Source organism: Telopea speciosissima, chromosome 3 (genome assembly GCF_018873765.1).
Source record: "Telopea speciosissima isolate NSW1024214 ecotype Mountain lineage chromosome 3, Tspe_v1, whole genome shotgun sequence".
NCBI classification, from domain to species: domain Eukaryota; kingdom Viridiplantae; phylum Streptophyta; class Magnoliopsida; order Proteales; family Proteaceae; genus Telopea; species Telopea speciosissima.
Genome location: NC_057918.1, coordinates 5462230 through 5490179, shown reverse-complemented (window position 1 = coordinate 5490179; position 27950 = coordinate 5462230). Strand labels below are relative to the sequence as shown.

The following is a 27950-nucleotide window of genomic DNA, read 5'->3' as shown; positions in this document are numbered from 1 at the left end:
CATATGCAATGTTTCATTTAATTAAAAAGGAAAAAAAAAGGTGGACTCTTTTGGTTTTGGATTTAAGTTTTTATTCACCCACCAGATCTCTTCGTCAATGTTGATGTAACATTATAATAGGATTATTGTTTAATCATTAACCCCCGCAGCTTATTGTTAATGGTCCGGTCTAATCCAATCAGAGGATCAGATGGATTCTATCTTCACCACGGTTGGATAAAAATTGAGTCATTTGTATTTTTAGTTTCAATAGATGTGTTATATCACTTATACGTAGAGGATGGGCCTTGTGCAACGGTAAGGTTACGGATTCGAGTCAGAAAATAGCCTTTCTACGAAAACACCTCTCCAAAATTCCAAGGACCCTGCATGGAAGAGCGAAGTCAAAGCAACCTAAAGTACAAATTTTAAGAAGCCTCCCTCCTGCAAGGGCCCAATAAAATGAGGATCAAATATCCCTTAACCCATGTTGAAAAGTGAATCTCTTCAACCACATGATTTGACGTTTGATTGATCCTGAGAAGAGTATTCTGGACCTTCAACACCAAGGGCCAGGACCACAAGATGCTATGCTCTTATTCTTGTGGGAGGCAACACTGCAATTCCTGCCCAATGCTTTTGCACACAAGTACTTTCACGCTGCCAATTGCCAACCCTAAGTAGTGAGGGAGAACAATGGTACCCCAAAACTCTGACTCTAAATAGAGTTGACTGGCAAAATATGATTTGTGGTAGCCAACCTCAAATAGTTGTGAAAGATTAGTTAAGAGTCGAGGAAACAATGGCAAAGTCAATACACACTTCCCCATGCAACTCAGTGATTCATACCCTGTTCCCTAGAAGTTTAATAAAAGAATTGTCTTTGAACAAAAGTTCATGTTAGGAAACACCCACAGAAATCTACCATCAAATGCAGGTTAGGCTCATCCCAAACTAATACAATTCAAGATGAACAAAGCACTAGCATGCATCTCAACCTCTATTGATATTGCTTGTTTTGCTACCCCATAGTCTTTTCCACTAAACAATTCACTGTACCTACATGAAGCTTTGCTCAAGTCTCTGCCAGGAAGCACCTTATCCAGATCCAGCATATTTGCAGATATTACCATTCTGTCAGGGCTTAGATTGAAAAAGGAAAGATATATCTCTCCTATAATATCAAGAAACAAAACATAAGATATGGAAGACAGAATTTGAAATGAAGAAAAGAAACTTGACATGTATGGAATCCCCCAAAGATAAGTATTGAGTTCATCAGTTCTTAGTAAGATGCAGTAATGATAAGTATGATCATAAAAAATAAGTGATTGCAAACCCCATGAATTAACAAAAGGGATTTTAACTAATCAAACCTCGTCTTCCAGTTGCAATCCAGGAGCGAATTCCACCAGATATGAAATTAGCTGCATGAATAATCAATTTGTTACTTTGGAATTACTATCTTTCATGCATTTGTTAATTGTTACTCCCTCTGTTTCCAAATAATAGTCCACTCTGAAAAATTCATTTAACAAATGATAATCAATGCTATAACTTCTAACTTTGCATAGTTTATTTTCCAAGTTTACCCTTCAGCTACAACTTGAATAACAAATTTACCCTTGTTCAAAATGTGGGTTGTAAAATGGGATAGTGATGAAAATTAATGCATTAATAATTAGTGTGTGAAAGGGTAAAATGGACAAGCAATGAAACTTAATGCATTAAATATTTGAAGTGGACAATTATTTTTGGAACACTCAAAAAGCCGAAAGTGGATTATTATTTTGTAACAGAAGGTCACCTTTGGCCATCTTCACTGCTGCACATTGTCCAGAATAGCTGTTCATCAGTGTTCCATTAAGGTTCAGCTCCCACATCTGTTAAGCTTAAGTGCGTTAGGTCCATTTCAGAATTAAGAAAAAAAACTTGAACTTAAATGAAGCAAGAGGAAACCATGGTTGTAGAGTGCATGATACTGAAATTAAAAATATATATAAATAAATAGAACTAGTGGAGTTGTATAACCAACCATAAGAAGTAACCACTGCCACCAAAATGCATTCAAAGTCATCTATGTAACTGAATTCCTAGTTCCATAACACTTTTAAGAGTTACACCTTGAGGCAGGGTCCTCCACCTCAGAAATTAGATAGATCAATACTCTCAAATTAATCTTTCAAAGGACAGACAGTTATTTCTTTCCATTTATAGGTAAATGTAATTACCTTTTTGTTTCTTTTGTGCTTTCATTCTTTCTTCCCCCTTGTCCTAAAAAGATGATTTTATCTATTCCTATAACAGAATATATGTTTTTCATCAATTCTTTTTCTGCTCTTATTACTATTTTAGGATCTTTGATTATTTCATGGATTTGGTACTTTTATATGCTACTCTTTTCATTGAAATGCTTTATTTTATAAATGAAACCTATGTTTTACTATCCAGGCTTCACTTCATCTTTTGCCTTATATAGTAAATGATTGGGCCTCTGAGACATCTACTTGGCAAGTGGAAATGCTGTCCCTCATTTCTACACCAAAATGGATGAATCCAATATAGTCCCAGTTGACGTGAATTGATAAACAAAAACCAAACTACCAAACTCAGTTTACAGTATCGATAATAAATAAACAAGTGATACTAGAATGTGGGCAGCCAAATGGTCCATGCAGAGTTTGCTATCAGTTGTTCACATTGATCTTGAAGTGGTGCAAGTGGAATTTTTTTGACAAGACTTCTGTTCTCTGTGTGAACTATTTGGAACAAAAGCATCACTTAAAGCTACTGGACACTTCAGTAAATTATAACCCAAAGGAATATCTAAAATTGAAAAGATTGGGATCTTATATAAAACTGGACATGTACCTGATTGGAGTTCCATCTGCAACGGGACGACGAACTGGTCTGCAACTCTTGTGAAGTAAGCTTCTGGGTTGGAGAAGCGTCCAAGCAAAAATCCATTGTGTCTGTTGTTAACAAATGGAAGTTTCCTTGATACTGCTTCTTGTAGATTACCTCTTCACCTCTACATCATCATGATACCATAAAATCCAAACAATTATATAAGCAATGGTAATAATAACAATGGAATTCTAAAGATGGATCATGGTAATTTTGAAGAAAGCTTCCATACAATGTCAGCAAAGGTTTTTTCTTGTACAAGCAAAGTGGAGGCTTGTGTTTGCTTCCAATGTTGTCTTTCCAGCAGATCTTCTCAATATCTTCATCAATAGCTTCTACCGCCCAACCTTTTGCCTTCTGATCCTTGCAGCTACTGAGACCCAAAACATGTGTATCTGATGCACTTTCATACTTCAAATTTCTAGATTTCCATTGCTGAAAGCATTTATCACTCTTGATATTTTTTCTACTGGTTGCGTAAGGAAACTGAAATACAAGACGTAAACAAGTCATCGTAAATTTTTAACTGATTCTTCCTTTACACTCCAGTTTAATTTCTTAATCTGTTCTTAGTCACTAGAATGCCATTTCGCACTTCGGGCTGAGTTCTTCTGGAAAGGGCCAATCTGATAAAGGATGCGTAGAATACCTCCTTGTTATTTGTGCTAAAAGAATTTATTTCCAGTAGCACAGGATTCGTGATAAGATCATATGTGCTTTCATCAAGTGTCCTCAGATCTCCTCCGAACATGAGAGGTGACTTGACCATGGACCATAGCGTCATCTGTTGCAATGAAAGTTCAGTTCTTGCAAGACAGTTTAAGGATATCAAGAATTAGATAATTCAAGAGTATATCTATATACCTGAATTCTTTGCTCATCAGGACTGAGATTACATTTTCTGTGTGGCCCTTCATTTGAACCTAGAGTTAATAAATTTTCCATGTTAATTCAATTGTAGCAGATGCTATTTTAAGGTAATTTAACAAAACTTCACATACCAAAGGCCAAATATTTCAAGCTTAGCCTGTATACTTGGTGAGATTTTCTGGAGGCAACAATATATCATATACCAAGAAACAAAAATGAAACGAAAAAAAAAAAAAGCTCTCTCATCTGATAATGCAAATAGGTCATTATGCTTTGTCCTATGGTTCATGAACCACTTGGTCAATGTCTGAACAGGCTTGTGAACACAACAGACCCGAACTAGGTGATAATAAAATATGACCCACATGTCAGTATGCCATGTCAATCACCTGGATCAGTAAGCAAACCCAGTGGAAGCATGTCCAAATCAGGCCACGACTTCCCCTGCAAACCAGTAGCTCCTACCATATTAGCAGCAGCGAAGTCCCTGGCACAAAAGTAAATATAAGGCATTATAAATTACATGTGTGCCAGGTGGAGATGGGAGTGTACCTTGGACGTGGATTTATATAGACACAGTGATATGAATTAAGAATTTTCAAATTGAATTTGTAGAACACAGTGTACCTTGCTACATTAAAATGAGCAGCCACATCTCCCCAGTTATCCCAATCATCTCCTGTTATCCTGTACATGTTCACAAGACCACTTACATCCTTTGCCATGGCAGGGGTCACACTGGTCCCAGGAGAGAGGGAGTATAATATGGGATGGTTAAGCTCCTTCAAGACCTGCATATTCATTTATCATTTACCATCCTCTGCAGCCCCCACCCAATGAGTAATTCAACTAACTTCAAAATGGAATATCCTAAACTGACGAATAACTACCACTACAGTAGTGTTACAGGGTTGTCATAGTTTACCTCTGACACGATCTGTATCTCATTTACATCCAGGTCATCACCAAAGATGCAGTCATGCTTCACTGTGAAGAGGAAAAAAAATCAAGAAGCAGCCACACACAGAATTTTTTACCCACTAAAACCAGATTAGCTAAATCAACTAACACCATTTAGAAACATGTAGCAGAGTATATCCTTTTATGTTCAGTATGTAGCAGCATAAAATACTATGTCCACCAATGAATACATCCTACCCTAAGAAATATAAGTTCAGATGGAAATGGAACAAACAAATTACCAAAATCAACACCCCATTCGGCATACTGGTGATACAATGATCTCAAGAAGGCTCTTCCAGCTCCTGTTTTGGTATTGACACTCATGAAACCATGTGGCATCCAAGCACAAGCCCTCTCTGTCAATCCTATATCTTTTGCCCGCCACTGTCGACCAGACTCCTCATAGGCACCACCCTAACAGGACACAAATGAAGGATCAAGCAATTGCAACTGAGGTCAAGCATTAATGCTGAGTTCAATTAGTTCAGATTTTCCTTTTCCTTCTGTTGTTCAAGAGATTAGGAGTTGATCCTACCAATAGAAATTGTACAGTTAGATTTTTTATTAGTGAAAATATTAATTTTAATGCATTTGGTTAAAAAATTTTAATGCATTTGGCCTTGCTTAGTACCAAAAGGAAATAACAAAGGGATTAAAATTTATGATGGGAAGGAAGAGCAAGACCTTTATGGTGTCCAAGATCAGGGTGTTTGCATTGACTGCTTGTGTGCTTATTCCCCTCATAACATGAATCCCAAATTTTAAACCCATGTCATGAACTTTCTTGGCTAATTCAGAAAATCCTCTACCATCGCTAGAAGAGGGCCATCTCCCTGGATCAGGGATCACCCTCCCCCATTTATCTATCACATCGAATCCGAGTGAATCTGTATAAGCACCCTTCACCTTCCTCCTATACCAGAGGTAATCCACCACAATATACTACAACATTCGAAGAGAGTGAGAGGAGAAGAGAAAGAAGAAAACAGAAAATCAGTAAAATGAAATAAAAACAGTTTCTACCTTCTCTCTCATATGGCAATGTGGAGATTAAAATAATAATTGCATCTATAACTGAAACACAGGTATGAGTTGAAATTTCTGACCTTATATCCATAAGGGAGTAGCCTCTTAGAAACGATTTCAGCATTCTCTAGGAACTCAGTCTCTGAGATGATCCATGAAAAGGAATCATATGAATTCCAACCTCTCGGAGGGAGGTCAGCCTGCTGCTCCTGTCTCTCAGACAAAACTTCAGATAATTCCCTGTAATGGGTCGATCTGTCATTCATCTCCTTAACTTAATAAAGTCAATACTATTAATTTTTCTAGGAACCTATACCACAAAAAATCATAAATAAATAAAAGAAGGTTAATAAGAAAAAATAGTACATAAAAATGGGTCTTTGTTTATTTATCATACCATGAACCCAGAAGTTGGGCCACTGTTACTCTTGCTAGTAGTATAAACATTACTTAAATATAGAAATGAATTGCCATAGGAAACATAAGAACTAAACTCAAATAAACTAAGCCTTATCCCAATTACTTGGATTCTGCTACATGAAATCTGTTCGGTGGTTCCATAGATAGTAAGTTTTCAGGACCAGTATTTAAAGGTTTTAGCTAAAAGCACAGAAAAGAAAGTAAAGAAGGATGAATGCATGGATGAGAATGATAGCTTCCACTCCTAACTCCTTCAGAACAATTTTCATAAAAATGATAGCTTCAACTCCTAACTCCTTCAGAACTCTGTGGAATTTGGAAGGATGCGAGCAAGTAATAATGAAAAATGATAACGGTTTAATTATTAACCTCGTTTAGTTAATCCCCTGCGATTTCATGAAACAGATACATACATTCATCAAATGAAAGTAATGAAATGATAAACAAATTCACAATTCCTCATACACAGTAAAATAAAATAAAATATTCAAATAATTCCCAAGATTGATTGCACAGAAGACATGAATTCCGCTCATAAAACCCTCTTGAACCAGGCTAAAATTTAGAAATAAACATACACAAATGTTACAAATGCTTTTTCCGTGAGGTGCTACTTGGTCTTCGTTAATTGCAGAAAACGGAGGTATTAAACTACTAAAAGATTATGCAAAATACAATCTAAGAACTCCCACTTGAATACTCTCTCGATCATCATAGAAATAAGAAAATGATGGAGAATAATAGAAATACCTTTGAAGGATAATAAGACCGGTTAAGAATAAGAAGGAGAATCTCGTCATGGTTACTCCTATTGATCAGTTGTTCTCAGAGACCCATAAAAGAGACGGTGGGAGTGTGGGACTGTGAGTGTGTTTGAGAGAGTTTGCAGGAAAATTTTTGCGTACAGAATCCAAATCCAACCGTTTAAAGGATGAATGGATAAACAGTATCCATAAATAGTTTGCACCCTTTTACCCAAAAAAAATAGTTTGCACCCCAAAAAGAAACGATAAATCGTTGTAACTAAAAATCGATTTAAATCAATTGGAATCGACATATTATTGACCGAGTTCGGTTCCGCTGCATATAGCAACAGGTGTACGTACATATGAGAGCCAACCATCCGTCTTATTTTTGTTATTTACAAGAAGAAGAGGGGTTTTTATTGAAACAAAAATAAAATGTAATTGACTCTCACATGTATGTTTATCAGTTTACCAAAAAATGAGGGCAGGCTTTGGTGTAATGTTAATGTTGCTCCATTGTGATCAAGTGGTCACGGATTCAAGTGTGGAAACAGCTTCTTTGTAAAAGCAAGGGTGCATTGAATACGTTCTTTTCAGATATTCCTTGATCAAAAAACACTGTACTAACTATCGAGTGCTACAAATCTTGTAGCGAGCTCTAGTGCCACGCTAGAGGAGCCTAAATCCCCTACCCATCCAAGCTCTAAGTGAAGTCAAATTAGTTAGTGCACAAGAGGTCACGCTGCCTAGTTGTGCAACTCCTGCACTAGCACAGGGCCAATGAGGGCACGCGTAAAGACATCTAAACAAGATTTGTTTTATTTCACGAGAATGAGTTAGTAATTGTGCGCGCTCTTGTGTCTATAGGATTCATGTGATTATGCAATGTTCTTTTTTTCTTTTAATTAAATTAATAAAAAATATGATATCGATTTTCATACATAGTCATGTGTCTTGAATGAACAATATTTTCATACATAGGGTATTCGTTTACCAAAAAAAATACGAATACCCTATTCTCTCTCTCTTTCGTTTTTTTTTCAAAGGAATGCCCTATTCTTATGCACCCATTAAATGGAGAAGGGTTTTTTTTTTTTTTTTTTTTTTTTTTGGGGGGGGGGGGGGGTGTGTTAAAACGAGGGAAGTGTTGACCATCAGGTTTCACCATTAAAAAGAAAAGTTCATGCAATATCTAACACCTCCAACCATGGCCAAATATGGATTTTGGTAGAATGGGCTCATGTTTATTATTGTTCACCGTTGTCATAGTAATTAGGCTGTAAAGTGTAAAGATGCTTAAGGAGTAAATGTAGATTTCTTTTTTTAAGAAAAAAAAAAAAACAAATATATATATATGAAGTTATAAGTAATATGATATATTTAAAATATTATATAGTTGGTCAGAAAATCGAAACAATAAGGCTCCTTCCGGTTGCAATGGATAATAAAAGGAAGAGAAACGAGTTCGGTTCCTCTGCACGTACCAACAGATGAACGTACATGTGAGAGTCAATCACATTGTAATTTTGTTTTCATAAAAACCCCTCCTCTTATAAACGGTAAAAATAGGACAGGTGGTTGGCTCTCACATGTATGTTCATCCGTTGATTCGTGTAGATGATCCATTCTTAGAGAAACAGGGTCAAATACGTATTAAAATGAAAACTTTGTAATAAGCAACTAACATGTCTGCATAACTACTCCAATATATTATAAATTTGGTTATGAAATCTTACTTTATTTTACAACCAAGTTCATTTGATTTAAAAGAAAAAAAAAAAAAAAAAAAAAGAGATTGATGACTAATCTGAAAGAAAAGTATAACTACCAAACGAGAGATGGTTGAGTATATCGTCAACTTTCGATAAGCTAGTGGCTTGCATCAATCACAGAGCTGTACACAAGAGGACAAGAAAGTCTTTTCCAAAGAGGAAGGTGAGAGAATGACACATGTTAGACACCCTTACAATGTTAGGTCATGTGAGTACATGCGACGATTTCTAGAATGGCTAATACGTAAGTGGTTAGGATAGGGGTATCAACCGGTTGGGGCCAGGGCCTAGCCAGGCCTCACGGTGCTTAAAGCCTGCACTGTGACCACCCGTTTAAGTATTCGAGCCTGGCCTGGTCTACCTTCGGGCTATAACCGGGTAATATAATCGGACTATGTCCCTGTTTAAATATAAATAGACTCTAAACGGTGCAACCCATTCAAACTGAATATTTTAATTTTACAAACAAGTGTACCATCTTGCCATCTCTTTTTTGTCCTCTCCCATTAAAATTGAATATTTCAACTGTTTGAACATGGTCGATTCATTAAAAATAGGCTGAAATAGTGCAACTTATGCTGGCCCATGTCCCATGATATAAATTTAAGGTTAAAAAATATCATAAAAATATACCCAATATATCAGGCCTAGCCCAACATAACATTATTGTCATAAAAATATACCCAGTACATCAGGCCAATCCAACAAAAAGTTAATGTGATAAACAGATTTGGGCCAACAAATCAAATAGGGCCCAGGCCCGCCCATGCCCATAGCAAAGTTATTGGTCGGTTCGGTTGAGCGCCCGACGGGCTAGGACCCTACACCAGGACGCCCAGTTAGTAAACGTGCTTAGTTGGACGGGCTCAGTCGGCTTTGCCAGTTTGGGCCTGGAATTGACACCCCTAGGTTGGGGTCAAGGATGTCAATTTAGAATCCGAACTGAATCTCATCGTATAATTAGTTTGATTTTGGTTTTGGACGTAGTGAGTAAGTTTGGGTACGACAATAATATATTTTAAAAAATCTAGCGCAATAAAACGGGTATGATAATGATACGACATGTGTTTAATACATGTTTTAATATGGTTGCTCTGTAAAAGTCCGGGAGTAAAAGTATGGGTTTATCCTAATAAAAATCAAGGAGCAAACTAATTTTTTTGCAACTATATTCTAATTTCTAATGCCTTCATGAACACTTAAAACCAATATGGCTTTCCAATTTGAAATCATTTTTCATTATTTTGGAACAAGAAGAGGAGCTTCCGACTAATAAAACTCCTACAATAGTGGGAACCTAGTGCATTGGGTATGTTCTTTTTTTTTTTTGAATTGGAGATCAACTGATACTTGATAGGGTAAGTAAGGGATTTTGGAGATCTAAAACCTTTGCTAGAGTTAAATAGACTGCATTCATTTTTGCAAGTCAAGAACCAATCCATTTCATATTGACTATACTACATAACCAAACAATTGATTGCAAACTGACGCGACTTGGAAGAGCCAAGGTAGGCATTGGTGCCACCCAGTAAATATCCACCATTATCATGGATCAGGCACTAGGGTTAGAATCCATAGGTTTTTTTAGGGGTAAAAGAATCTAGAAAGTTAGAGCTAGCACTTGAACGGCCTAACAACTTATGCTCTCTCTCACAGTGACTCCATGTTTGGTTTTAAAATTCTAATCTGACTACAGTAGAACCCGAGATCAAGTGGATTGGATTCTTTGTTATGTACGATGGTGGGAGTCCAAACCTTGTTGGACTCTCAATATTCTCTAGTATAGATTTGGAACAAACTCTACGATTCCTCTGGATGATACACTCTTAAATAATACCAAATTGAGAAAGAAATGAAGGAGTTTGATTCTATTAGAAAACTAGGCTTGAGGGAGGGAGAGAGAGAGATGAAAGATGAAAGATACCTAGATTTGATGGATATGAACAAGAACTAGTCTTTGAGGTTGATCAGAGAACCAAAGTGCTTTCTCTGACTATGAGAGTAGATGGTTTGCTAAACCTAGAGTCTGTGGGTTTCAGGTTTGGGGGTTTTCTCACCGGCTTTTGGGCTTTTCGGTTTTAGTTTTTTTATTTTGTTTAATTAAAGCTCATAAATCTGTATTAATACACGATTAATATGACAATTAATATGCATATAATATTGTGTTTCTTCAAAGTCGCGTACAAAATTAAATTACTTGATAAAATACGATGATAGTCGGCTTATTGATTTATACGATCAAATACACGTATTAATATAGAAATTAATACAAAAACTTACTATGGTTTGGAAAATGAAATTTAATTTGATTCGATAAAAGAGTTTAAACAATCAATCTGAATTGAGCCTAATCAAATTAAATTGAACTCGAATTCAAGCAAAATAAAATGAATACAAACCAAATAAATCGAACCCCAAATTGTATAAGAACTAGATCAGTTGAATGGAATATCAAAACCGTATAAGAACAGAATTGGATCAAATACATCAAAATCAAATAAGTACCATATCAGTTTCACATGATATTTTGAATCAAAAAATTATTTTTGGTAGAAATATTTTGAATCAATTAGCTATGACCATTTTGGTTATATGATCCATTTACGACAGTGACAAGATCACAAGAGTAGTGACATAATTTTCAGTTTAATAAATCCATTAATGCGAAAATCAAGAAACCACGTAACTATAATCAGAAATTACTGTAAAGTACTGGGGGTGCTGTGCGCATCGTGCGGTGCAGCATCGCCCACGTGTGCACGGTGGGGTCTACTGTTCCCACATGGGAGGTGCTGCGCCGCACGATGCGCACAGCACCGCCCCCAGTACTGGGGCGATAATTTTCCATAAAGCACTGTAACAATCAAAAGATTCAAGTTCCAACTCATCACTCCTCAGTTTCCCAGTTAACCCCATAACCAAGGAAGGAATTAGGAATGGAGGAACTGTTCCTCCTGAATGAATTGAAACCCGCCAAAACCCAATAGCTTTTAGAGAGTGGGGAAGAAGAGTCTACGAAGAAGCAGTCTCACATTCTGTGCTTCCGAGGGTTTGTTGTTGACTCTTCGCTTCAACATCTCACTGGAAGATCTGGAGATGAAGCACATGACTGAGATTCTTTGTAGTAGAAAGCTCTTCTCCTATGTTCTAATCGCTCTCATTGTTTCTCTTGGACTACTTTGTGTCTACTATGTTTCCTCGCTTGATCACGCCCTACCCCGCTCCAACCACGAAGGCGGTGGCGAAGATGGAACTGATCCTCTGTTTGGCAGGCCTCTCCAAAGGGATGACGACGACTTTGATAATCTATTTGAAGATCAACACCTCAATCTGGATGTCCCCAAAAGCATTCCTGTATGTGTACCCAGTTTGGTTTTGCCTGATTTCGTTTTTTTTTCTTTCAAATTTCCTGTTATTTCCCTTGTTACATATTATTATTTGAATCTTAACAGGTCTGTGATATGAAATTGTCGGACTTAATTCCTTGCTTGGACAGAAATCTTATCTACCAACTGAAATTGAAGATAAACTTGACCTTTATGGAACACTATGAACGGCACTGTCCACCACCTGAACGCCGTTATAATTGCCTCATTCCTCCCCCAGTTGGGTACAAGGTTGGTACTCGCTTTCTGGATACAAAAGAGAACATATTTTGATTTAGATTGGTTTTGGTTGGTTTCGATTTCAATTCTGTTGTTATTAGAGTTTCAGATCCCTATTAGATGGCCGGCGAGCAGAGATGAACTATGGAAGGCAAACATACCACATACGCAACTCGCTCAAGAGAAATCAGATCAAAATTGGATGGTGGTGAATGGGGACAAGATAAATTTCCCTGGTGGAGGAACTCATTTTCATGATGGGGCGAATAAGTACATCGCTGCACTTGCCAGGGTATATAGGAGTTCTCTGTTTCCTTGTGTTATGGTTCACATTGTTTCGTTTTCCTTTTTTTTTTTTGTGTTTTTTAAAGCCGTGACAGGCTTTCTTTTTCTTGTTGAAGTAGATGCTTAAGTTCCCTGGTGACAAACTCAACAATGGTGGAAACATAAGAAATGTATTGGACGTTGGTTGTGGTGTGGCCAGTTTTGGAGCCTACCTTCTTTCACACAACATCATAGCCATGTCGATTGCACCGAATGATGTTCATGAGAATCAAATACAGTTTGCACTGGAGAGGGGAATCCCTTCAACCCTCGCTGTGTTGGGGACAAAAAGACTTCCCTATCCAAGTCGTTCGTTTGAACTGGCTCATTGTTCTCGATGTAGGATAGATTGGCTTCAGAGAGACGGGATTCTCTTATTAGAACTGGATAGATTGCTAAGACCTGGAGGCTATTTTGTGTACTCTTCTCCCGAAGCCTATGCCCATGATGAGGTCAACCGAAGAATCTGGAGTGCTATGAGTGATCTCCTTAGAAGGATGTGCTGGAGAATTGTTTCAAAAAGAGACCAGACTGTTATATGGGCTAAGCCATTGAATAACAACTGCTACTTGAAGAGAGATCCTCAGACTCGACCTCCTCTGTGTAGCTCTAAAGATGACCCAGATGCATCTTGGAATATAACTATGAAGGCATGCATGACACCCTATTCGGCAAGTAAGTACCATTAATTGTTCACAGATAGCTCCTTATGGGAAGTATGATTTGAAAATACTCTATTCCTGTGGTGCTTTACTGTTGCATTCTGTTACTACTAAATGTAGCTAGTGAAGTATTGAATTTTGTTATTGTCAGGATAGAGAGGTTCTGTTGCTTTTATTGGACTGTTCCTCATTTTATTTTGGGAAGAATCCCCGCCCCTTTGATTGTTAAATATGAACTCACAGAAATAATTGCATAGGAGGTTACAGATTAAAGGTCCAGCTTGTGACTTGCTCAATAGGAACCTAGTTTTACTCAAAGCTCATGTAAGCCAATATATGGATTTGGTATCATTGTGAGTATTACTGCAAAGCACTATTAAGTCCATGCTGATGACACATATTTCCTATCATTGGAACTGGTCTGAATCCACCAAACATTTAGCTCTTGGAAAAGATTATGAATGATGCACAATAACACGCCCTCAAAGATTATGTACCACCATTTAGTTTTTACAGAAAATTAGCTTTAATAAATAATTTGATCATATGCTTGTTATTGGTACATTTGCTCCTCCCAGACCCTGCAGTAGCAGGAGCCTCGTGCACTGGGAGGCTCTTCTATGGCTGTTAATTGGTCTGAAGGGTGGATGAGTAGGGTTAGCAGTCAACTACAAGTTTTGTCTCTTAAGCTACGGAAGAAGCGAAGATGTGGAGTGTATCACAGCAGTTCCCCTTGATACACTAAAGGATGTAAAGTGACTTGAATAGAGGACATAATCACAATGTCTTGTCTCATTTTTTAAACACTGAAATTTACATCTAGAACTCTATATTATCAATAAATTGAGTCTCATTACATCAATGAGAAAGATATGTAAATCGTGGCCTCCTATGTAGATATTCAGCTTTATTAATTTAGGTTCTATTGGTTAATGTGCACTAGAGGTTAAATATTGATATAGTATCAATGGATGCAGTCTGAATATCTATCAATTTGGACCTACTGTTATGATGGTACTCGAGATCCCTAAAAATCTATATCATATCTAATTATTGATAATTATCAGCTGTATCAGGTGTAATGATCTGATAGGAAAAATATTCACTCCGATGCAATCAAATATTTGATAGAACTGTGTTGAATGAGTTCTTTTTTTTTTGAAGGTTGTGTTTGTTTGAAGATCTTATCTCCACATCTTTCAACCTGAAATGACCTTTGCTACCTACATAAATGATCAGATTCATAAACGCCCCTTGTAGATGCTTTATGGGACTTCTATCTATTGACTTAATCTATGACCAAGACCTATATTTTTATTTATTTTTCTCCTCCCCCCCCCCCCTCTCAACTCTCTGATGATTTAGTACGACCTGTCAAAATTGCACCGGCAAAAAAGTCTCTTTTAAATATAGATCTAAGAGGGATAAAATGTAAATCAATTGGACATCTGAACTTTTCATGATTTTTTTGTTTTCTCTTTCATTGTCATAACAAGACAAAGACTTAGAATTAAGTTTTGGGATTAAGTTCCAACCTGAATTATAAGATTTTAGGCATGAATAAATTGTATTCGACTATTTTTAGATCTGTGGATCTCCTGTCATAACCCTAGACCCTCCATTTTCCTCCTTCAAGTTTATTATATTTTTCCATTTAACATCTTTTTTTAATTAATTCAAGGTTCATGACAAGGTCTATTCAATCAATAAAAATTGACAAAGAATCATGGAGATGCATGCAAAGAACTATTGTCCTTCGATCTGAGATCATGGTTGTAGAGAAAAATCTGCAACTGATCAAACAAAGGGCGTATCTAGTGCACGAGGCTCCCGCCACTGCGGGGTCTGGGGAGGGTCATATTGTACGCAGCCTTACCCCTGCTTTCGTGAAGAGGCTATTTCCAGACTCGAACCCGTGTGGTCACAATGGAGCAACCTTACCATTGCACCAAGGCCCACCCTCAGAAAAATCTGCAACTGATTGATCTGTTTTATTCTTGGAATACTATATTTCGTTTAATCTACAATCACAAATCAAGCTACGATAAGGCTTTGATGATTTTAGGGCCTTCTTTTGTGGGAGGGGGTTAGAAGCAAATATTAAGAAGGAATATTCTTATGTTTCTTTGGGATGCTTATTGATCAACTTGAGTTCTACCTATAAGATATGTTTTTTGATGAGCTTATCATTCAACTCTCTATTCATGAACTGCTATCATGTCCATATCTTGTCTTGTAGTCAAGGTTTTCTAGGGTTTTGATGATTCATTTTTAGTTTCATTTAATTTTTTTTGTTTGTTTTCTTTCATATCAGTTATTATTTTGAGATCTAATTGTTTCAGAAGATTCTTTTCCTGATTTCTAAAAGCTTCAATTTTTTTAATGGTTTAATAGGGAGTAGGGATTGTTTGTCCATCTGTTCCATCTTGCATTATAATGACTTTTTTGCTTTTAATCTCTTATTTTTTTGTGACTATTTTTTTACTATACATGAGGAATATGTCCCTCAAGAGGTCAGAACCACTAATGCAAAATTTAACCCTCAAGAGGTCAGAACCACTAATGCAAAATTTACTTTGAATTGATATATTTTGGGGGGTAAAAATCCTATATTTGGAATCATCTTTTTTTTTTTAACTAAATAGTTTACCCTGTTTATGTAATCCCCATTCTTATCTCATTTTAAATCGAAAATGTAGTGATATTCAGGTTTTTCTTTTCCCACATATTTCATTTCTAAATCTTACTTGGGAAACCAGATATGCATAGGGAAAGTGGCAGTGGGCTGTTACTGTGGCCCCAAAGGCTTACTGCAGCACCTCATCGTCTGGAAGAGCTTGGTGTTATTTCTAAGGAATATCAGGAAGACACAGTGAGTTAAAAATTCCTGCATTGCATCTATTTCTTACATGTTTCCTTTTTTTCTTGTTATCACTCCTCTCTATAAAGTTTTAGTAACTTCAGTGACTCATATCCCGCAGGAAATTTGGAATTTGAGAGTAACTGACTACTGGAAGCAGATGAAATCTGTAATACAGAAGAATTCTTTTAGAAACGTTATGGATATGAAGTCAAATCTTGGTGGATTTGCAGCTGCCCTTAAAGAGAAAGATGTATGGGTGATGAATGTTGCTCCTTTAAATGACTCTAGCAAATTGAAGATTATTTATGATCGAGGCTTAATTGGAACTGTCCATGACTGGTATGCATTTTGACTGGTTTCTTTTATGTGTTTATGAATTTTTTGAATCTTATTGGTTATCTGGATCTGGACATTTTATCATCTAGAACAAAGTAAATGACTGCAGAGCTGATCCACTGTTGATGACGATCGTAAAAGAGAAAACCTTCAATAATGTCAAATATATGCTTCATTAATGTGTAGAATGCAATTTATTATTATATATGGTAAAAGGGACACTCTGTTTTCTCTCTCTGTTCCTTCCATCTTTCTTTTTTTTTTGGGGGGGGGGGGGGGCTGTTTTGATCCTAATTTTTCACCTTGTAGGCTCACGCCACTGATCTCCTTTTCTAGCTTGTTGTATGAGGTGGTATGTAATGTTCCCCTTGATTTCTCCCTCTTCTCAAAGATTACTCCTTTTTAGTTCTGAAGTCAATCTCTGCCTCCCCTCGCAATTAGTATTCCAGAAAGGGTCAGGGTCAGTGGGTGGCCTCTCTCATGAGGGGGTGCGCTTTCCCATCAAGCTGGTGTTAATGGGATTCCTTCTGTTTAGATAATATTCATTCAGTTTAAATTGAGTTCCAATCTGATGTTAGAAGAGTCCCTGAGGAGGATCAAATTTTTACAATATCTGCTGCTTCATTTGCATTTGTATTTTTTTCCCTAGGGGTGAGATTTGGAATGAGCTCCTTCATATGTCACTGGAGAAGCCCATTTAATAACCGATTCAGATTTGGGATGATGTGGTTGAATTGATTCCATGTGCCAAAAACAAAGGTTTGGTGTATTTTGAAGAGGGTGTTATTTAAAATCCAAGGCCCTCAGTGATTGGAGGAGTGGCCAGAAATGATCTTGGCATGCCAATGGTGTGATTGGGGTCTAAATGGAATCCACCAAAGATTGTGTTTGTCTAGGATGGGTTCAGCAATGTACTAGACACGTTGGTAGGTCATTGACCTGCAAATGATCAAAATGCCCTGGCAATATCAGTTCTGTGATGGAGGTCAAATATGATTTTATAATGACTTTGTTGGTATATGTAGAGATTATTGCATAATGGAGGCACCAATAGGATCCATTAATCTTGTAAAGTGATCAAATGCTCTTAGCACATGCTCAGTATGATAAAGGTCAAAAGGGGAACTGGTAAAGATTATGATGGTCTGAGGAAGGTATGGACTCATAAACTTCTCTCATGGTTTGACTAGACATATGCAGGATGGAATCCCATGATCTGTGCTGTTTAGTAGTTTTGAAAAAAAAAATTATAGGGGGGGGGTGGTGAGGAGAGAGAGAGTGAGAGTGTGTGCATGTGTGTGTAAATGCCAAGTTATGATTACGGAAGGAGGGGGGGAGGGGAGAGGAACAGACTACAGAGGGTACATGCGATGTTAAGATTATCGAGGGATGCTCTATAATCAACAGGTTAATAGATAAACAGATAAAAGGAATACATAGAGTGCAATTTTATAAAAAACAGGATTGAAATGGAGTGTTTAAGATTTGTGATGGGGTAATATTAGAGTGACAATTTCATCATCTGGGTTCAATAATCAATAGGGAGGAACAGTTTAAAGAGGTCCTTGCCCATTGAATTAGAGCTGGGCCGATGAAGTGAAGGGGGGCTTCTGGAGTACTGTGCAGTAATGCATTTCATTAAGGCCTTATAGCAAATTTTATTAAGACTACTATGAGAGCAATAATGCTTTGTGGAGCTGTTGTGCAATCAGAAGATGGGAGGCCTTGTGGGAACCATTGTGCAGTCAGAAGGTGGCTTTGTTGGCAGAAACTATAAAGTTGAGCATCTGATGACTTCACTTCTACAGAGTCAACCAAAGGTTTTGGAAACAGTACATAATTAAAATAACTAATCCGATGTTGATAGCATGCAGTTTATTTTCACTAAGGGTTACAACAAGTTACATTGTGTGGCTACACTGAATATAAAAATCATATATAATTTCCTGGAATCATCAGAGATTATATTTCATGACATGAATTACATGAACATGCTTTGATTTAAGATATGATATAACACTTCAATGGATCATCAATGACCTTTTTCATTGTGAAGTTTCATTATTTTCCTTCTTGAAGGTATATATATTATTTCATTTCATTGATGTAAAAATGAACTCATTTTAAGCTTCGTAATTCTCAGTCCTCTCCTTATATCTAATATGGGTTTGCGTGCATACTTTATTGAATATATATTTGCAGTTAGGGAATTGACTGCAGTTGTCCAATCTATTCTGGCTTCAGGCTATGCTTTGCTTCACCAAGTAACTTAAAATTTTCCGAGAGGCATTGATGAAAAAACTACTAAGGTGGCCTTCTGGAAATATTCTTGGCCTGGAGGCCAGATCATTTAGTGCAGGATCATCTCTAGTCTTTCTCCATGAGGTGCCCCATGAGGCAATGGATTCATGGGCTTGGGAGCAGATATGCTGGCTTATTAACTGCAGAGAACAAACTGTTGTATTACGTCTCCCTCCCCTGTATTGGTTTCCTTATGGGGACCTCAAGTAGAAATGCCATGTATAATCTGCTCCTTGATTGTTCTGGCACCATGCCTTTGCTTGGAAGCATTTTCCATCATGCCCTGTCTCCAGTCACATGGACTGATTATTTGGAAATCTAATAGTTGGATAGATGGGATTTACCTGAATAGGCTGCCTATCAAATTTGGTGCCTTGTATGGGGCTTTCTCCCCTGGATTTTTGACAGTTCCTATTTCACGGTAGAGTTCGATGTGATTTCAAGGAGTTATAGTTTCATATTTCATGGGTTTTAATGGTCTATGGTTTTAGGTTTCACGATTGAAAATTTCATGGTTTAAGTTTTCATTATTTATATTATCTAGGTAATTTCACGGTTTTTTTTCCCCAGCATCCCTCTGCTCTGTGGTTGCAGGGATTAAGGGTAATGGCATGGCAGAATCCCACTCCCTAAATATTATAAACCCATGCTTTTATGATACAGAAAACAATTTTCACAGTGGAAAAGTTTCTTTTTCCTCTACTAGAAGTCAAGACTTCGTCTTCCTTCCCACTTCCAACCTTAATTCCATCTTCCATTTCAGTTAGAGGTTCAAATTACCTAAGTTAAACCATCCAGAATTCATCTGGGCTATAAGAATAGTTTCCAGCCTGAGAATGGTCGAGGGGTGATACCTCAGTTGAGATCGTCTAGGCTAGCAGCTGACACTCTGAATAGCTTGGCTACAGTTCTGTGGATAGAAGACCTAAAGGACTGCTCTTTTGTCTTATAAAATCATGTACATCACCCAAGTTAAGCATTTGCATTCAGATGAATCAGTGATCTACCAGTCCAAGCAGGAACATGGTCTTTTTGCTAGAAATTTTGTTGCATTAAAAATTGTAGGCAAATTACGCTCGAATGGTAGAGCAGTTTCATTTCTCTACCTACCAGAAGTTTAGTATTTCTAAATCTGTTGCTTGTTTCCTGTTCAAGCTTTTGTTAACCATTGGTTTATATCTTATAATCACAGGTGTCAATCATTTTCTACCTATCCTCGCACCTTTGATCTGCTTCATGCTTGGACCATATTCTCAGAGATGGAGAAGCATGGTTGTAGTGTGGAGGATCTGCTCATTGAAATGGACAGGATTCTGCGGCCTGATGGATTTGTTATCATCAGGGACAGACCCTCTATTATAAATTATGTGCGCAAGTTCTTAACTACCTTACGATGGGATGGCTGGTTATCAGAAGTCGAACCAAGGGTCGATGCTCTTTCCTCACGGGAAGAAAGAGTTTTGATTGCAAGAAAGAAGTTGTGGGAAGAGAGTGCTGCAACAATGTAAATTTTAGATTTGATTCATGAAACTAGGTGAGTTTCTAGCATTACTTTTTCCCCAACTAGAAATTTAGGTCATGGTGCTCAAGCTTGTGTTCATGCCTTTAAATCTTCTTCATGAGCTATACGTTTTAATTTTTGTATATAACGGTTAGAAGTTTGTGGTTGGGACCATGGTTAAAGAAATTGGAATTGGAATTGACCGCCCTGATCAAGCCGATAGCCTGCAAATTCTCCTCTCCTCCGCCCATGACTTTCAGACTGCAACATGTCATTGGATTTAGCTCCAAATCGCATGAAACTATTCCGTCATTCCTTATTGGTGCATTCCCCTATGCCGCTTTCTCTAGACCCTCTCCTAAATTTCAATTATTAGGTGATCAATTTAAGAGAAAAAAAATCCGATAATTAACATCCTTAAAAGTCTAAAACTCTTTGGTTGGTTGGAGTGTTGGACTAGGATGGCCTTTACTCTATCATTCGCTATGTTAAGTCATCGGGATGTGTGCGGCACAGCCTAGCCATCAGATGCCTCATTGGGCGATGCCCTCCAAGGAGAGGAGGTGAATCCGACAAAGAATCTTAGATTTGTTGTGTGAGACTGACGTCCCAAATTTCTTGATTTTTCACCTTACAGCACAAGAGGGTTTACATAGGATGCCCCTTCATTCCTTTTGCTTTGATTTAGTACTCATACTGGTTACTATTCGTTCTTTGATTAATAAGTTCCCATCAAAAAGAAGAAAAAGAAAAATGATGCTAATAACTTGACTCTTTGTGAATGAATTCTATCCAAAGATGCGAGTATCTGCCCCACACAGAAGACAGTATTAGTCATGCGGACTTTAGTGGCATGTTATACCATTTGATAATAAGACTTTGCTACTAAAATTACTTACTATAGGCAATTTAAGGAACCAGATGCACAGGATAATAAAAAAAATATAAACAGGGAACCAGATTCCTACAGATTATTAGAGGGCCAAAGTTTTTCTTCAACGTTGGTGAAGAGAATCATACCATCGAGAATCCACAATAACCTGTCTTTATATACGAATATCTACGATGACTTTGATACTGTTCCAGAGTCCCATCCAAAAACGGAGAACCCACGAGTGAAGAAAGAACTGTAGGAGAAAGAAAACGCAATCCATAACTTATTAAAATCACTTCCTTTCCTTTCTTTTCCCCTTTTGGATTGGACCTTTTTAATCAAAAGAAAGAGCAGTAACTAGATGCCTTACAATCTTCCCTAGCAGCCATTGGCCATTTATTGCCAATTATGGGCAAATAGCAGTCCCTGTTTCTTCCAGTGAAGACTTTCGATAACCAATCAACTGGATCATAGGGTTGGAGTTTAATTGTTCAAGTTCCAATTATCGGAGACACCTGCACGAATTGAGAATCGTTCACTTGAAAATAATGCACAATTGAACTCATGACCGAAAGAGACTGACTGATCCTTGAGCTATTACAGTTCAGGTTCGATCCCCACGTGAAGAGGCCTTTCCTCCCTCTTCACCAGGCTAATCTGCTGTGCAATGCCACACACAGGAATGTGTCAAGGCCAGCTCAATATGTATCACCATTGTCATCTGAAAATTTGAGTGAAGTGCTTCAAGCATGATTTGTACATCCGATCACAAGACCAAAGATCCGATGTTCAAATTCTTGGACAAATTACTCCCATCTTTATTTCAATTGAAAATCAACACCTTTGATGCTGGTCACAGCAGGAAAGCTAACTGAGTTAAAAAACTACTTGTAAAGGCTGTTAAAGTACATCTATAAAGTACAAGAACTTGTATTCTGTACATGCTTTTATCAGATACTGAGAACCATCACACAAGCAGTTAGATTAGCTTATACCACTTGGGATGCCAAATCACTTCAGAAGGACTCTGAAGCAACTCTTTCTAATAAATCCAATGTCAGTGCTTGGCACCGGCCTCCTTGTCCTTCAGATTCTCAGTTGAGGTACTAGTTTTCCATTTGCTGAAATGAAAAACTGCTGATACCATCTATTAGTTGTTCAGGTGCCTCACCATTTGTCACTACCTGTTCATTGAAGATTACTTTTCAAGATGAAACATCTATTTACATAAAATCAGTTCTTAACCAACAAACAAATGTACCATAAAAGAATAGGTTTTACTTGGTATAACCACAAGTCTATTCATACAATAGAGGGCATTTTTTGTAATGAAAATGTCAGCCTCATGATGATCTTTTGTCTAGTATTGACTTATATGTGACACGTTAGGGGTTGAGGCTTGGTGTAACCAAGCATGGTTTCATGGAGAATATCTCCCCCCCCCCCCTAAAAAAAACACAAGGAGAAATTCTTTGCAGAATCTATGGGGAAAAAAACTGTGCAATTTCAATCAAGACTAACTTGAAAAGAAAATCAGGAACCAATGCCAACTAGACACTCAAAAAACAGATCCGATAATGTAACTAAAAAGTCTTTTAACTGTGCATGACTAACCCAAGCAGGAGAACAAATTCCTCTGAGTTTATATATGACAAATACTAAGATCTGCAGTCGAAGCTCCACCTGGGTTTATTCGTCTTGAGTCTATATTGTCATTGTCTTCGTTATCTTCACTTCTTCAGTGCTGTCTATACATGTACGTTCCATATTTCAAATTATAAAGTGAAAACAACACAATTACCTGAGCTCTCTTTAATTAATAGGATGTTTTCTGCTAATGTTCAAAATTTGTAAACATGTTGTTAATGTCACCTTTTACCATTACAAGTGAAAAAGCCCCAATACATGCTTGGCCAAAAAGTTTGACATGTGGCATGTTATTCAGGGGGAGGGGGGATAAGTAACAAACATGTGTCAAATGAATCTATTATTATTTTTTTCGATATACAAGTAGTTAAATGTGAGGAATTCCCAGGTCATCCATCCTAGCAAATCATTGCATTCACTGGTAGGAATTACATGTGTGTGGGTCAGAGAGTGGGACAGTTCTAATTCCTAAATGAAAAATGTTATGGTTCAATGCCTTAGAACTCTTAGAAACAAGGGATCAACAAGTATCGAATGTTTTCACATGGACCTGCTGAGTTCAGTAAGAGATTTCAGCTACTCCTTGTATGATAGAGGGACTTTTTCCTTTCATTGGAGGAAGACAATGGCCAATTCCTTGGGCAAAAGACTCACCAGATCGGGGTTTTTTTTTGTGTGTGTATGTGGGGGGGGGGGGGGGGGGCAGTCTCTCTGTGGCACTATTGTTATTGCACTATATGCGTTGTATTTTTCCCCCTCCCCCTGGCAGCAAAAAAAAACCTTGTTATCTGTCAGTGAGAGAGGTTTTTCAAGTATAATTTGCCCCTCTTTCAATATTTTCAACAGCCCCCTTCTAAGCTAAGAAACCTCAAAGACTCATTTAATGCTCTGCATGTTGGATGCAAACTAATGTAAAGTTGAAACAAAACAAAATGATAATACCAACAACGATTATAACAGACTCAAAAACTTGCTAAAAATTTGGCAACCAAAATTTACAACTAAATTTCTTATATTTTGGAAGAAAAAGGATGACAAAGGAAATATTAACTTCATTTTTCAACTACAACATAGAACATTACTGTTTTCTATTATTATTATTCAAATTTTTGTCTTACAATGTGTTATATTACATCAGTTTACATCCATTTCCAACCAGACAGCCTTCACCAGACATTCTTAAATCTGGAGGGTAACACAGCAGTTTTTCCCTCATCAATCAAAAGTGACAAAAGTTCCAAATCTGGCAATTACCGATCTCAAGGTCCCCCCCCCCCCCTTCTTAGACTAATTCAGATTCTTGGCAATGCTACACAAACACACTAATTCAGATGGTAGCATTGCCAAGAATCTGATTGGTCTCTGGTAGGTGAGCTTCTCTTTATGCCTCCAGTCTAGGAATTTATAAATTCACAAAAATCCTAAATGTAGTTTCTCAATATTCTGCTGGAAACCCTACACCCACACACTAATTCAGATGGTAGCATTGCCAAGGATCTCATTGGTCTCTGGTAGGTAAGCTTCTCTTTATGCCTCCAGTCTAGGACTTTGTAAATTCTCAAAAATCCTAAATGTACTTTCTCAATATTCTGCTGGAACCCCCTCCTTACGCTAATTCAGATGGTAGCATCGCTAACATGGTAACTCCTCACAAAAAGAGAAATCCCCGTGCCAAAGTTATCTTAATAAGTTGAACCATTAGGATCCATTCCAACCACTCTCTGACCTTACTTCTTGTCATAGTGCTAGATTTCTGTCCTTGCTTTCAGTTTGTAATATGTATATCAACCCCAGTTCACTAATTAAAGTTCAACATGTATGCATCATAAGGAGGACAATCTAATTTTTTATCCATCTCACCATGAATAATTATCCAAATGCTTACTTTGTGAACTGGAGCTCAAAATGCTCTCACCTTTTTTAATGTTTTTTCTTAAGAAGACCCATTGATCCCCCTATCCATGAGTGGAGCATGTCGAGAGGTTTAATCAATAACTACAGCACCATCTTTCTTTCTTATATATAATTCTCGACTGGTGTATAACCTTTATATGCTAGTGAGTAATTTCTTCAATAGCAAACATTTTAACGGCAGGAATGTGGGTCTGCCGCCAGTGATCTTGTTAAATAAAATTTACTTTTTTCAGAAATCAACATACCATAGCAACAATTGATACCAAAAATACCATGGCAATTTAGAAGTACTAAAAGTTTAAAACAATGAACTTAAGTAGAATAAAATGGAGACATATTTCATCATAAAGGTTCCATAAATACCTGAATAGGTACATCCATAGGCAAGCCCAAACGGTTGAGAAAGATGCAAGCAACCTTCTCCCAATATGCAGGACTATGTTTATCTGTAGAATTATTGCTGATCAACTGATATTGCCCCTCCTCAAATGGAACATCACACCCTACCCACACATACAAAATTTTAGGCTTCTTGTTGCCTAATTTCACATCTTGAACTAGCAAAAGGAAAACTGATCTAGAATCAAGGATCCCAGAGGAAAGCATTTCAACCTTTTCCATTGTTGGCCACCGGTACAGAACTAATTGTGTTACTTCTCTATCAGTTGAACAATTTGATGGCAGATCACAAAATTCTTTGTCATGCTCCTCTTGTACTTCATTGACAACACTGAAAAGGTCAGTATCGAACATCGATTCATCACAACCTTTGCAGTCGGATGGAATGGATCCAATATCAAGCATCATATCTTCTTCCAAGTCAGGGAGAGAAAACGACAATGACCTTACTATGCTCCTGGAGGCTTTCGAATGTGATCGGTTGTTCACTGATGGTGCCAATACCAATGATGGAGGATTGCTTCCTCTTCGTGCTGCAAGAGAGGGAGAAGACCCCTTACATGGCACACAGGCATTCTCCACTCTCAAAGCATTTGCAGCAGCAAACGGCTCTGCAAGAGACGAGAAAGTCCCTGTACATGGCAAACAAGTCTTCTCCACTTGGGACGGGCCCTTATAAGCAATTACCTCTGTAAATTCTGAAGATGTAGGTGAGGGCTGAGAAGACGAGAATGACAGGTCGGAAAGATGAGAAGATGCAGGCGAAAATGTAAACAAACTAGAAGAATCTGATGGCGAAGGTAAAGGAGATTTGAAATTGTACGTTGGGCTTGTATTGGAATAACAGGAGAAGGAATCCGGGGAACCACATGGAGGGGATGGTGACAACCAAGAATCAGTGGGAGAGCGAGGGTGTTCTTCCGTATCGTTGTTACATGAATCCATGACAATCGTATCTGGTTTGTCACCGATATGAGCCTTGTCAGATGTCAACAAAGACTTGGATGATGTCACTAGTTCTTTCACTACACCACAAGAAATTTTTCTTCTGAGTCTGCTCCAACCACTTTCTCTAGCAGGAAGACGAGTCTCTGATCCCGCCACCGGGAAAGGAAAGGGCGGAACCACACCACCGGAAAGAGCCTTAAGGAAAATTTCGTAGTCAACATCGTATTCATCCACTTTCTTGTTACCGATCCCAAGGCTGATAGCCGCTGCAACCTGATCCTTTCCTTCTACTTCCTTGACCTTCCCCGCTCTATCAAACTCGTCGGCAAGGAGAGGGCCATTAGCGAGGGCATCCCAGAACTCCGAAGGCTCTTCGCCCTCGTCGATGCTTTGAATGTTTCCTTGAGCTCTCTCGTAACGCACGACCTGAGAGGCAGCCGCCTTGGCGTGATTCAACATCACCTGGGTGCAATTCTTTCCGACCCAGATATATATAGCCGAAGGTAAGTGAACAATGAAAGTCCCACGAGAATCGAGGCTGAGCGGGCCAGGACGATTCAGCATTTTGGGAACCAGGTGAAGGGGATCGTAGGGGGAGTGAGGGGCCATCCGGTACATCGTAAGCACGGAATTGGGGCTCGCCGGCACTGCGTGAACCCTCTTCTGGCACTGCAGAAGCTGGCAAGCGAAGCCCATGTTTGGGTTAGTGACACCGCGAGCAGCCTTCACGTATTGGAACGCATCTTCGAAGCTCTGGCCGTTTCTCCACATGAGGTAGGCGATAACCAAGGCGGTGGAGCGAGAAACCCCCTTGCAGCAGTGGACAAGGACACGCCCTCCATGCTCGCGCACATCTTCGAAGTAATCGAAGACGTCGTAGAGGATACTAGTGATGTCCTCGGAGGGGCTGTCATGTAGCCACAAGGTCTTGTAAACAAGATCGTTCTTGAAGTACTCGGGACACACAAACCCAACACAGTTGAGGACGTGAGTGATACCATTCTGACGGAGAATCTCACGGCTTCTGGCGACAGCATCGCTTCCCAAGTAGATATGGTCGGTGATCCTGGAGCATTCCTTGTCGAAGAAGGCAAGCCTGTCCTTGCAGAGCTGGAAATCCTTGGGGGAATCGAAGCCATCAAGGGGTTTGATGGATAATGGTGATGGACGGCCATGGGTGGCGCTAGGAGTAGGGGGCTGAGGCCATTCGCCGAGGTCGTCGGAGCCGGGCCTGGGCCACTCTTCGACAGGGCGGCGAGAGATGCAAAGGGGTTGCAAGGGAGGGAGGGAGGACCGGGACTTGAAGCTGAATGGCTTCTGTTGGGGCCTGGGATGGTTAGAAGTAAAACTAGAACTAGGGTTAGAGGGAGATCGGTCGGCGGCTGACCATGAAACGGAACGTTGGTAGGTCTTCCGAGATCCACTGCCGGCGGCACCAGTATCTTTATGATGTTCTAACATCCTCTGTTTTCACTTACCGTCGGAACTGGAATGGTGGCTGAGGCTGTAGAGCCGCACAAGTAGGAGCAATTGGATTTCGATGATGGAGACGACCCATTAGGAAATTGCACTCCTGCACCAAAAGCGGGAGGGAGGAGGGGATTTTCTTTATCCTTTCAGTTTCAGACAAGGAAATTATAGCGCCGCTGATAATAACTGATCCTAGAAAGTTGCTTCATTGGGATCTCTGTGTTTCTCTCTTTCTCTCTCTCTTTCTCTCTCTCCCTCATAATCTCATCTTTATTAAAATTAAAAAAAAGAAAAAAAAAAAAAAAAAAAGTCTTATCATGAATCATAGCGCTCTCCCTCCCTCACACAGTCTGCCTATCTCTTTCAATCTTTCTGGTTTCCGAGACGAAAAGAAAAATCAAAGAAAACTACGACTGAGTCAAA

General features: G+C 38.4%; 3 protein-coding genes across 10 annotated transcripts; 1 reads left to right on the top strand and 2 right to left on the bottom strand.

The window, feature by feature from the left end:
* Window positions 1-880: 880 nt before the first annotated feature.
* LOC122654645 (alpha-galactosidase 6-like) lies at window positions 881-24716 on the bottom strand. Of its 2 annotated transcripts, XM_043848839.1 has the most exons (15): window positions 24712-24716; window positions 6916-6970; window positions 5826-5985; window positions 5404-5661; window positions 4959-5133; window positions 4682-4743; window positions 4384-4547; window positions 4146-4243; window positions 3751-3809; window positions 3536-3670; window positions 3119-3372; window positions 2851-3010; window positions 1787-1862; window positions 1356-1406; window positions 881-1153 (listed from the first exon to the last, which is right to left on the bottom strand). In XM_043848839.1, the coding sequence occupies exons 2-15, from the start codon at window positions 6963-6965 to the stop codon at window positions 924-926; spliced, it is 1932 nt and encodes a 643-aa protein (XP_043704774.1). In that variant the 5' UTR covers window positions 6966-6970; window positions 24712-24716; the 3' UTR covers window positions 881-923. The 2 variants fall into 2 exon arrangements, with proteins under 2 accessions (XP_043704774.1, XP_043704773.1); XM_043848838.1 differs by lacking the exon at window positions 24712-24716 and having other exon boundaries at window positions 6916-7041.
* On the top strand, window positions 11631-20363 carry LOC122654646 (probable methyltransferase PMT9). 2 transcript variants are annotated; one of them, XM_043848841.1, is made up of 7 exons: window positions 11631-12037; window positions 12136-12300; window positions 12398-12580; window positions 12693-13287; window positions 16034-16146; window positions 16256-16476; window positions 19967-20363. In XM_043848841.1, exons 1-7 carry the CDS (start codon window positions 11780-11782, stop codon window positions 20280-20282), a joined length of 1851 nt encoding a protein of 616 aa, XP_043704776.1. In that variant the 5' UTR covers window positions 11631-11779; the 3' UTR covers window positions 20283-20363. The 2 variants fall into 2 exon arrangements, with proteins under 2 accessions (XP_043704776.1, XP_043704777.1); XM_043848842.1 differs by lacking the exon at window positions 12398-12580.
* Window positions 21947-27650, bottom strand: LOC122654642 (protein-tyrosine-phosphatase MKP1-like). 6 transcript variants are annotated; one of them, XR_006331944.1, is made up of 3 exons: window positions 25323-27650; window positions 25074-25213; window positions 21947-22340 (listed from the first exon to the last, which is right to left on the bottom strand). XR_006331944.1 is itself a non-coding variant. In XM_043848834.1 (3 exons), the coding sequence occupies exons 1-3, from the start codon at window positions 27516-27518 to the stop codon at window positions 22256-22258; spliced, it is 2454 nt and encodes an 817-aa protein (XP_043704769.1). In that variant the 5' UTR covers window positions 27519-27650; the 3' UTR covers window positions 21947-22255. The 6 variants fall into 6 exon arrangements, 4 of the variants coding, with proteins under 4 accessions (XP_043704769.1, XP_043704770.1, XP_043704768.1 ...); XR_006331943.1 differs by having other exon boundaries at window positions 21947-22333; XM_043848834.1 differs by having other exon boundaries at window positions 21947-22333; window positions 25074-26053; window positions 26123-27650.
* Window positions 27651-27950: the final 300 nt, after the last annotated feature.